Source organism: Pecten maximus, chromosome 2, assembly GCF_902652985.1.
Source record: "Pecten maximus chromosome 2, xPecMax1.1, whole genome shotgun sequence".
NCBI classification, from domain to species: Eukaryota; Metazoa; Mollusca; class Bivalvia; order Pectinida; family Pectinidae; genus Pecten; species Pecten maximus.
The window spans coordinates 25,074,603-25,087,333 of record NC_047016.1 but is presented as its reverse complement, the minus strand read 5'-3'; the positions used below and the strand labels follow the sequence as shown (position 1 = coordinate 25,087,333).

The 12,731-nt window shown below is 34.7% G+C and overlaps 1 protein-coding gene across 1 annotated transcript; it reads left to right on the top strand.

Moving 5' to 3' along the window:
- The first annotated feature begins 4,297 nt into the window (after positions 1 to 4,297).
- On the top strand, positions 4,298 to 11,787 carry LOC117321601 (myosin-2 essential light chain-like). The gene is made up of 6 exons (XM_033876077.1): positions 4,298 to 4,376; positions 4,480 to 4,507; positions 6,944 to 7,084; positions 8,038 to 8,202; positions 9,321 to 9,398; positions 10,519 to 11,787. The coding sequence occupies exons 1-6, from the start codon at positions 4,374 to 4,376 to the stop codon at positions 10,545 to 10,547; spliced, it is 444 nt and encodes a 147-aa protein (XP_033731968.1). The 5' UTR covers positions 4,298 to 4,373; the 3' UTR covers positions 10,548 to 11,787.
- Positions 11,788 to 12,731: the final 944 nt, after the last annotated feature.

The window sequence follows — 12,731 nt, the reverse complement described above, 5'->3', positions numbered from 1 at the left end:
TCCGCTGAGACGAAATGCTTCTAAGCTGCATTTTATCATCAGATCTTTCAGTTTTGTCTTTTGCCTTCATTTCGTTTTGAACTTGAGAAGTTGGTCTAAAGAATGTAGAAGTCGTCGATGTGGGTGAACCCAGCTCTCGAGTTTCTTTTTTATGAATGTATGTTCCTATCGCGCCATAGAGCACAACAGTTATCAACGTTAACAAACAAAATACGGAAATCCACACATAAAAGAAAGCTCTCACTTCAATGGAATCCTTCAGTTCATCACCAATTCCACAGAATTTAAACTGTGAGATAGTGCTGGAGGTTTCCTGGCCAGCTACCACAATAATAGGCACATGTAGTACCATGGATCCCAAAACCACGACACTGAACACACATCGCGTCGTCTTGAAAGTCATATGTCGACCTAAAGGAGACGAGATCTTGCGGTACCGGTGAACGGCGATAACTAACGTCATCACTACGCTGGCTGTGATAAGTACACACTTCGTGTAGTTTTGAACTTTACAGCCGACGTCGCTAAGAAAAGTGAACGTGTATCGTTGTTGAATGACATCCATTGGCATGGTTATAGAACATGTCGCTATGTCTAGTATACACAAGTACATCAATAATTCGTAGTACACAACGGTGCCACATCGGTACTTAACTTTCATATGGAAATATGTCAACAGAAATATAGCATTCGCTGAAAATCCACATAAAATCTGAATCGAGACGAAGACAATACCGGGCAAATGAGCATTTGCCGCCTCAGCATTATACATGTCCACCAGTGAATCGTTGAAATCCATTGTCGGTCGATTTGTTAGAAAACGCCAGTCCTATATGTACGACGAAGTTTTATAAACGAAGGATATAAATTATTCCATTTAACAAACTCCAAGTGCATATCGTATTCACCGCGTGTAACTGGTATAGACTATATAGATCTTACTCACCAGAATGCAGTGTTCAGTAACATTATTCTATGCAATATGAAGATGCAATGAAGTTTGCTAAGTGGATGAAGTGTTCATTGCCGCTACATGGCCTTCCCATTGTACAGTGTATTTGACCTATCACATGAGTACATTTTTTGTATGTACATTTAATAGACGAGTTCAATTATATGTCACCAATCTTTAATGAGTAAACAAAATCCGTATTACGCTAACACGGGTGTAATATCGTTTTGAATTATATAACTCTTATTAATGTGAAAATAAACGAATAATCTCTATTCCTCGGATGGTGTAGGAGCTACAATGGCCATTGTGTAGGATAGGACGCCTGAATGCAGTATGGGATAGTGTACAGGCGTCTTATCCTACACATTGGCCATTGTTGTTCCCACACTGTCCCACACCGCATTCCGGCGTCTTATCCTACACATTTGTCGTTGTTTTTCCCACACTATCCCACACCGCATTCAAACGTCTTATCCTACACATTTGTCCTTGTTTTTCCCACATCGCGTTCAAACGTCTTATCCTACACATTGGTCATTGTTGTTACCACACTATCCCACGCCGCATTCAGGCGTCTTATCCTACACATTGGTCATTGTTTTTCCCACATCGCGTTCAAACGTCTTATCCTACACATTGGTCATTGTTCCTCCCACATCGCGTTCAAACGCCTTACATTACATAATGGTACTTATCGTTCATATATCCTATAATTTATATATTATCTGCATATTGATATATTTCGTTTAGATATTTTATTTCGTGAATCAATGTGCTAAGATTCAGACAAATTGGTTATCAAGATACTTACTTATTGGAATTATTTTGAACCTTGAATGCTTTCCCGAACCGAGTGGCCCTGCAAATCACGTGACCACTTACCGTAACTGACACTTCCTGGTTCTAGGTGATACTGGTGTATGAGTAAGTACTTGACTATCCGTTCCTTTCTCACGTCAGACGTGTTTATTTCAGATTTGTATTCCAGGCCTTTGGTCGTTAACCGATACATATGAATGACATCATCGCATTATGTGATAGTAATATGCACTGAAGATTCAATCATAGGGACTTGAGAATTAATTACAGTCTACATGTATTTGGACATAATGAACACCGGGGGAGTCATTTTTACCGAATTTTAATGTAAAATACATGTATACTGTAATTCTCAAATCCCTGTGATCCAGATATCCAATTAATTGATGCCAATGATATATACATCCTGCATGGCAACACCATGTGTTACCCGTTAATACGCAAGCTGTCATTAGTTCATAATGTCGGACCTACAACTATTCTCTACTTGTGAGGCCAGTCATCAACAACTTGCTCCAGCATGTGTAACACCGTGCACTACAGCTAGATCACTTTTACTCATACTTTTTTATCACAAGATGTGATCCAAGTTCGAATCTTATCAGGTGCGCGTGGTCCCCACTCTTTCACGTAATATATATTATATGTAGCACTCCGCTGGAAAGAGCGTCTTTGACCCGAACATTCGATTTCGTGAACCGGATGGTGCCACCGTGAATAAGACAATGTTGACAAAATTTCGCACAGTTGAAAAAAAAACCATCCAAGTGCCACGATACACATCCGTAATCTAACTAGGACCTATCAAACCACATTACAATAATAACTAACATCTCACCGATTATATTTTTCATGTTATTTGAATACATTATGGTATATATAAGTTTACGTGTTTGTCGGATTTGTTGTCATTGTAAATGCTTTACCAACACAAAACAAACATGATCAGGTGTACTAAGGTTTGATGATTGGGTACATGGTGCGTTGATTAAAGCATGGTACAAAGGTATGAAATACTGCATATCTTTGCAAAACCTACCTGTGTCTCCTTCGATCGACACCTCCATAGTACCTATTTCTGGTGTACGGACATTGAACGAGACTTCTAATGCCATAATATACTCCGTTTACTTCGCATATAAAACATCTTAATCACACGTATGTCGCCGCCATTGTAATCCTTATTAAATCTCACTATACCAGAATCTCGGGACACATCATCTTATTTATCTACATTGGAATGATGCATTGATAGAAACCTGCTAGTTCATAAGGAGATCTACCTTTCTATCTGTTGTACATCGAGGGTATGGACGCTAACTTTACTGGCCATCCCTGTGATATAGCATTGTTTCCTTACCAAGGCAAGGTTTTGTACTGTGTAAACTGTCAAAGACTCTTTGGATACTTCACGTTCTATAGAACTTTAAAGTTGTACGTCCACGGTCTTGAAATCGGGACAACATAGCAAATTCTTTAAGAGCTGCACTCTCGTTATTTGATCTCTATCCTCTATAGCTAAACCTAAACTCGAGTAACAGTAGATTGATAAATGAATGAATGAATGAAAATGAATGAATGAATGAATGACACATCTTTCACGGAATATTATCTTGTATGCTTTATAAGATATCTTATATATTACATGAAGTATCTTACATACTTTACTTTATAAGATATATTATATAATATATGAGGTATCTCATAAAAGAGATAAGATATAAAGAAAATTAAATAAGATATTTTATATATTTTATAAGATATTTTATATATTATCAGAGACATATACAGATATTTTATGAAGAAAAGATTATAAGATATCTTATAAAAGATATAAGATATATTAATTATATATCTTTTATGAGATATCTTATATATTATATAAGATATCTTATAAACTTAAAATAAGGTATCTGATAAACATATAAGACATCTTATATAATTTGGTAAAATACTGGATCAACATATTACTCCGCGAATAAATGACAACTTGGCTTGCCATATAATTTTGTTTTTGCAAGCCTTGTCGTAGTGATACAACGGACATACCACGGACCGTGGTGATATCCGCCCGGTCTAAATCCTTCCTATCCACCTACGCACCTGGTGGTAATTACAGGTGTGTGTATCTTATTTTAAAATCAAATTAAAAATAAAGAAGCGACACCTGGACATATCCGTGCTTAAAAATAAATATTTATATTTTGTAAAATGATATGCTTCCATGTATATGTTGCCGTTCCTTTATTTCGTAACGATAACCTGAAAACTATAAGGGAAAACTTGTTTGAAGTGAGTAATAGCTTAAATTCCATTTCCATATATGGGCATTACCAACTTAAGGAAATAGACAAAACTAGTCGATGAAGGTATATTTTTAAAGTTATAATACATGTATGGGTATAATTCAAAGCATATATATGCTTATTTTATAAACAAACTGACTGTTAATACATAATTTTTGATGTTCTAATAGTAAATGTAAATATTAGGTGATGTTTATACTGTCAATTTATTATCGACTAGTTTTAGTAAGACCGTAAGCACCCATAATACATTGTAAACGGAAATAAGGATATACAGGAAGTAAACTTTCAAGATGGTAAGTTGAATATAAAGACATATTCTGTCGTTCTTTATCGATGTATTCATTGTAATTTCATCATTTACATTGATTGATATGTTTGTGTTTTGTATCTTTTCAGTCGCAAATGTCTGAAGATCAGTTGTCTGGTAAGTTTAGCAAATATCTTTACTCATCCCATGACGGGTGTGTCCTATAAAAATAACTAGGCCTACATAGACCTCTCTTGCCGGAAGTAGCCCATCTATCTATCATCTATCTTTAATATATACATTTATTGAATACATAACTTACAATTATTTGAATAAATGCTCTCCTGTTGTGCAGTGGAACCCGTAATGTTTCTGGGCAGTGGGCACAGACTAACCCGAGACGAAACTCGCGATCAGATATTTGTGTTTTGCCCGAGTTTCCAGAGAGGAAACTCGGGGCTAGTGTCCGGTCAGAGGAAAGTCTGACTAGACGTACTGTAGACACCTCTGGACAACAGACGGGCAATTTCTGATATCCCTATCCCGGAAATGGTTGCTGGGCAGGCTAACTGGGTATTTATATAGACCTAGGCCTAGGCTATACTAGATATAGCTGCGATAACGTAGCTCTGGACAACGGACGGACAATTTCTCAGATAGTCGTAGCTGCGATAACGTAGCTCTGGAAGACGGACGGACAATTTCGGACAGATGGTCGTCGTCAGAGCTACGATTCCCTTCCATTGACGGTAGTGTTACAAAACGGTGAACCTCGAAAATGCTACAAATAGTGGATATCGTGTAACTTTGAAGTAATAGTTCGTATAATTAAACATTTCTAATACAATTTTGCAATGTATTAGCCTACCGTCTAATCTGGAAATCTTTAATTCTCATATTCTGATATCATTCTGCTCAGAGTTATCTCCGTGATCCGCCATGATACTTCTCGAAGAACTCTCGCGAGGATGCTAACCCAAATATGGAACCCATGACCATATATGGATGAAGCTACTACGATAAATAAATACGCAATCAGAGATATTTAACCACTGTTTTGTAACTCTTGTGAAGAAAGCGAATCTTACTTTGCGTAATGAAAGAATTTCAGAACGAATTGACCTTCCTCACCAAGGTATATAACTCCGAATATGTTTTACTGTCGCGGGAAATCTCATTAGCATCAATTTATTTTGATTTCCGTATAAGGAAATTGACCTTCACACTTGTATCGAAGATGGCGGTAAATGTTTGAACTGATATCTCCGTGTGTCTTGCTCGTTTCGGATTTTACTTTTCATTGTCAAACAATTGATGTCATGTGCAGGTTTGTGGCTTGAATATAATATTGATAATAGATATCAGAATAATCAATTTACATGTGTTTTTTTATCCGAGAAAAATTAAACCACAGCTAATACTGCCCGATGTGAATCACATCGGGGCTTGCTACGTATACACTATCGGCAATTGGAGGGACTTCATATCCCTGCTGGAGAGCAACTGTAGGCAGGGTATGAATATTCGTTCTAGGCCTATGCAAGCCACTTCCGACAAACCACAGCCCGTCTGTCACAAGTTTCCTCTATTAATTGCTAATATACACTAGAAATGCCGGTATTTAAAGTTAATGAGTTCTTTATTCCAAATTCATTTCCGACATTCGACAGTTTAAATACTTATTCAAAACCCAATTTGCAGAGAGAAGTTCAGCATTTAAATGCTTTAGAGAATGAATCACTGTAATAAATTAATATGTAAAAAAAAAAAAAAAAACTAAACACTGAGTAGGATGAACAGTGGAAATTACACAAATACATAACTAAGAGAGATAACTCACTATTATAATTTACATCAATAGTAGAATTACTAAATTATCACAATAAATAGATTTTCTTCTCAAAATGAAACAAACAGGCCCCTTCCAAAAACCAGTGGGAATAAGCCCTGTATTTGAACACAAATATAACATAAGTTAACATATCATAAAAATCAAAATCACTTAAACTGTAAATTTTGCAATATACTAATTAATTTGCGAAAATATAATTGATTTACTGAAAACATTGTCCACTTAGAAACTTTATACGCTACTTAATTGGAAGTATAACATAAATTTTTGGTACTTTCCAATTTGCAAATGATTTTTATTGTTGCATTTGTATGATGTTTGATAACTAATGAAATGTGACATGGATGAATGTTATTTTTTTTAAGTTGAGCTAAAAGTGATTGTGGCTATTTTTAGTAATAAAGCTATACCTCAAATTGGCGTATAATAGGCAAGTTTGTGTTTACTAACTATTATACAAAGTTGGTGGTTTTCGCCAGCCTGTTAAATGTTTGCAAGCTTAAAGATACTAAGTTAATTTCCTGAAATTGTATTGCTAGAGTTGATGAATGTGGAAAATCTTGATATTCCAAGACAGAATGATGTAGGTGGAAGAAATGTGAAACAGTGATCCGAAAGTTTAGAGTGATGTGACCTCTGCATACAACCTGGTCTTCCCAACTTGTGTACAGATTTCAACTTACTGGCATATAAAGTATGTAATTCCATTTTTGTTTACAGGTCAAAACAATGTATTTTAAGAATTTCTTCTCTTTATGTAGAAATCCAAGAAACATTCAACATATTTGATCAGAAGGGAGATGGAAAGATATCAGCCTCTCAACTTGGGGATGTTTTGAGGGCACTGGGTCAGAATCCCACAGAGCATGAAGTGAAAAAATGTGGCTACAGTAGTAATCCAGGTATGTCCTCCTTAGTAGGCATTTCTAAGATTGATAACTTTAGAACAATGGAATGTCCTCATATATTTACTGATGCTGTACATGTAAGCAGCACCCATCTATACTACTGATGCTCATTTTCTTCAAGCAACAATGCCCACCTTGGGTGGTCAGGTACTTTGTGGCACAGTGCAAGTGGTAACACACTTGCCTTTCACCTCTGATGTGAAAAGGTATAGGGGACACGTGCCCAACCACATGGGTTTTCTCAGGGTTTTTTGGTTTCTTCCCACCGTAAGACCCCTCACATGCTTCTGTTTGGGCTAATAAGAGTGATTAATATATAAATCAATATAACTTAATGTTAACATTTTCAACAACACATTTTCTCTTTCCAAGTTTTTCAGTTATATCGTGCTAGATGGTATTTGACCTTCAATCTCAGTAGCTGAAATATTTCGGGGTGAAAGATGGATGATTTGAAATTTAACAAGTATTATAAAATAACTTGTTCTTATAGGGAAATACATATTGAAGAATAAATGCTTCATATTCATGCACAAATTGTTCAATCAGGGCCATTTACAGGAAAAACTCCCTTAGTGTATTATACTCTCTGTATAACTCTTAAAGCCTGCAAATGCCAAATGTGAAATGGAAATAAAAAAAGAAAGAAATGAAATGTAAAACAATAAGATATATTGCATTTATATACCAAGGGATAAGCCTGTACAAACTATTTTTCGATTGAACTAAATAATGCAGTTTATCCTCTGGTGTTTGTTATAATTATGACATGTAGTGAATAACTTGACATACTTACGGATATTGATCAAACATGATTGCACTGATTTCCATTGATGTAATTACCAATTAATATTGGACTGCCAGATTGACAAATTCATCCGTTTGTGGTGCTCATCATGTTGATATTAAATGTATCGAATGTCAGACATAAAATGCTTGTATTTCAGATGCCAGAGTTTCATTTGAGGTTTTCATCCCCATTCTTCAGACTATCAGTAAGAACAGAGACCAGGCCACACTTGAAGATTACATTGAGGGTCTGAAAATGTTTGATAAAGATCAGAATGGCTTTATCTCATCAGCAGAATTACGTCATATACTTACATCTCTTGGTAAGCAAGACAGTTTCAACTGCAGCCTTATAATTACTGAAAAAATAACAAAAGTTTGCAGTGTTATGTACACACTAATAAGTCTAAGCTGTAAGGGCTTTATGTTACCATATTTGTCAGCAAATAACTCCCTACCAACAAATAAGCCCCCTTCTTCAGTTTTACAGAATCATCTGTTTTAAAAAAGGAAAGGTTTACCAATAGGAGAGGGGGCTTATGTGGGGGTAAATATGTTAGTAAAATCTGTATTGACACTCTGTTGAGTTATGATAACATACCAGAGAAGTTACTGGTATGTTGACCAGGATTGGTAACTAATCTTAATTTACTGGCAGTGTTTTCGAAAGTAAAGGTGGTCCGATGGTCCGAGGCTATAGAAAACCTGGTCGGTCTATGTAAAATTTCAAAGTGTTGGCCCCATTGGCTATGAAAAGTTTGAGCCCTGACATAATTACATTTCATGAAAACAACATTCCATTATTTTCTGACAAATGATCATATGAAATCAGAGCTTACAATAGAGTTTATTTTACCCATAACAGTGTGTTATTACTGGATGATGCAAGCATTTTTGTGACAGTTATTTTACTTTCAACAATGTTTTAAAAAATTGGTCTAACGAAAAATGACTTGGGCTATGGGATTTGAATTTTCTGTAGACATATTGTCTAAGGAATTTTCATATATAATTCCATACACTGTTACTGGTATGTTGACAGGGATTGGTAACTAATTTAAATTACTGGTATGTTGACAAGGATTGGTAACTAATTTTAAGTTACTGGTATGTTGACAGGGATTGGTAACTGATTTAAGGTCCTGGTATATATGTTGACAGGGATTGGTAACTAATTTTAAGTTACTGGTATGTTGACAAGGATTGGTAACTAATTTTAAGTTACTGGTATGTTGACAAGGATTGGTAACTAATTTTAAGTTACTGGTATGTTGACAAGGATTGGTAACTAATTTTAAGTAAGCATAAATTCTTCTACCTTTATAAATGTGAAGTATTGAAAATATGATACACATGTCAATGTTTGTGTTAAATCCAACTTTAGTAAAAGAATTTTTTTTTTATTTCCTTGAATATATGTTGTCTATGTTTGGGTATACAGGTGATAGAATGACAGATGACGACTGTGACCAACTGTTTCAAGGACAGGAGGATGCTCAGGGAAATGTCAACTATGAAGGTAAGTCAACATTCAGTAGCTCACAGCACCAGAAGGCAGAACACGTCAAAAATAAACTGAAGGTCAACTTTAGTCACTTATGAAAATGAAGGCTACTAAAAGTCAATTGTATAGTACAGTGAATGTCAACACACGTTACTTACAGTCTATATCAATGTAGGGCACTGGCTAAATATGAAAGTGAACACAGGTCATTGTTTGTCAGTGTCCAGTATTAACCAACCTTCATATTCTGTCAGTATGAATTTGAAAGTATGAAGGTGGTCAAGAAAAGGCAGTGACAACCTAAGAAAAGTAATACAAAACAATAAAAGTAAATATATGTATGTTATATGTACTTCACATTGAACATTTTACTAAGGTTCAGAGCTGCTTAAACTATAAGCATCTGGAAGCTGGACCAGAAAACTCAGAAACTTTCTATGATGCTAGTGCTATTCTACTAATTGCTATCCTAAAATAGCCAATAGAATCCAATTTCTGCTTGTGAGGGAAATAGCCATCTTTTTAAGTTGATTTGTAGAATCTTAGCCATTTTCTGAGCTCCCAAGGCCTAATATCTACTGTAAATTGTTTGGAAGTCAGAACTAGGTTGTCAAGCTGCATCAGGGTATGTTTAGGAATCTTGATTAGAGAGTTGATTAACATTTTCCTAGAGTGAGTCACACAAGTTACCATTATTTTCAGTCTATTGCTTTTGAAGATGTTACATCGCCTGAAGCTATGCACTATCTCATAAAAATGCGCAAAAGTGCAGTCACCCTATAGCATATCTAAAGCCAACATTTGAAAAATATTGATCACTTTTAAGACCTAGTCTGTAGTCAGGGTATGGTACTAGAATTTCCTTCGTTGCAATTAATTATGTTATTTATTCACAATAATACTTAGAAGAAAAAAATTAGGTCAACATTTTGGAGGGTGATAATAGCATAAATTGTGTAACTGTTGGCATTGTTTAAAAATATACAACAGCATATTCTTGTTTTAAATCATCATAACTACTCATTGTTTGAGATGTCGCATCTTTTTTTGAGTTAAGGTATAAAAGTACAATGAATGTTAAAACTTGTGTTGTTTATAATGATAAAGAGAGCCGTTGATTTTCTTTTTATTGCAGAATTCATCAAGATGGTGATGAATTGTTAAGATGAGAGTGTGATTACCCTGACAAGTCATTCCGGAGATGGCCTGGATTTTACTTAGATAAACTAAACCTACTATCCTAATGCCTTGTATAGACAGCAGTATGAGGAGCGATGGGAGGATCAGGATGGGCTGTATGAATGGACAGCATTAGAATAGGAAATGGCAGAAAGCTAGAGTGTGGTTGCAAATGTTCATAACATCGCTTTAAATTCATTTCTGGGTTGAAGATCTGACTGTAGTACAATTTGGTTGTATAAATTTTCAGTTTATATTTGAAGATGAAAAAGTTTTTGGAATCTCCATTATTAGTTATATAATAAGGAAAAGCGATTTTAAGAAAAAAAATGTACATGTCATTTCTCTGCAGTATAAGCTTTATGGATGTTGATGAGTGTGTGCTCTGTATAGAACCCTGACAAGTGCTATATAATATTTGAAATCCTCCTTCCAAGAACTATTTCCCTGTAAACCCAGATAAGTTACAGTTTATGTACTTGACACCATTATTGATTTTACTTGTTAAGGCAGAAAGGCAAGTACATGAAGTTGGTTTAGTTATGTTACATCATCAGATGAGTTTGTTACAGAGTTTGCCTTTATTTAATTTTAGTTCAATTCGAAAAGAAATGGATATACCATTATATATGGTATAAATTATTTGCAAAAAGGAAATACGCACAGTAATAAGACGGATTGGTAAGAGATGGAACAACTTTTTTTTTTTTTTTTTTTGCCATTTCATTTATATGTATAATGTCTTCAATTTTATGGACCATTATATTATTATAGATATTAGTACAAGCATATTTTAGTCATTCCATATATCCTTACTTATATATCTCTAGCTTCTCATTGTCGCCCTAACTTAAGTTTTTGAAACATTACAACAAGATGTAAAGTTCTGCCTCTGGCATTTCTGGATAGTGTAATACTCTGCTACAGCATACACATATAAATGTACAGTCTTTGGTATCCTGAATTGATGTGTATGCCCTTTGTTGATTCCACGAATGTATGTTAGTGTATTTGATGATGTTGATCAGTATTCATGATGAGAATCTAGTTTGTTTTGGCGAGTCGAACAAAGAAATTGTGGAATGTATATACATTTTCAACAATGAAGCAGATATCGCAAATGTATGTATTTATACCTAGGGTTAGATGGTCAACAATATCATACCACTGAGTTACTGAGTAATTATTTAATACATCATTTAATAAAATAAGCTTCAAAAATATATTTCTGTGTGTTTGTTTATTACTTGTAATATTGTCTTGTTTTTACTTCATCATTATGTCTCTGATACCAAAACTGATATGAGATGGACATTAACGGACTTGACAACAAACATTATATTTTCTCCAGTGGTCTACAGTTCAGTCAGATCATTTCTTGTGTTAATTTTTGGCATTGAAGGATGTTCATGTGGAATCTATTAACAAAGACAATATAGATTCAATTTTGGAAAATTTCTATTTTTAGGTCATCTGACCAAAAGGTCAAAAACTTTGATACGGCTGCCATTTGTAACATGATTGCGCAATCATAGCTTTCCTGAACAACACCTATTTTCTACAATTCCTCTTGGGTGAACAGAACACGACTACAACCAGCAATCTCTTCAAGCAATTAATGATCCATGTGTTCTCAAAATGGACTGAACAAAATTCTGGAACATTTTAAACATTCCTTTGAGATTATTATGTACATGTTAAGACTTGACTTTATGTACATATTACATTTTAAAAAGTTTCATTTGTATATTAGTCATTCTGTACATATTTATGCATAACTCGTATAGTATTTTCAGCTGCTGACGGCCATCGTAATGAAAACACAATAAGCAAGAAGAAATGCCCGCAAATGATATCAAGATAACGTATTCTGGAATGTACACAAGTACAAGTAGAGCTAAACTGAAAATAAGCATTTAGTCCAGTAAATTTACTCAAAATATAGCTCAAAGCGAGACATATTTGCAACATAATTTATTTCTTGGTTTTTATAACGGTAGGTACCTACATTATTATCATAGGGGAAACATTAACCAAAATTGACCTTTGGGGAAATGTCTTTCAGGCCTCCTGAATTCAAGAAAACGAGAAAATGTCGTTTTTAACCTTTTTTGGAGTCTAATATTTTTGTGTAATGATGGGTATGGAAAATTAACAGTATAAAAAAGC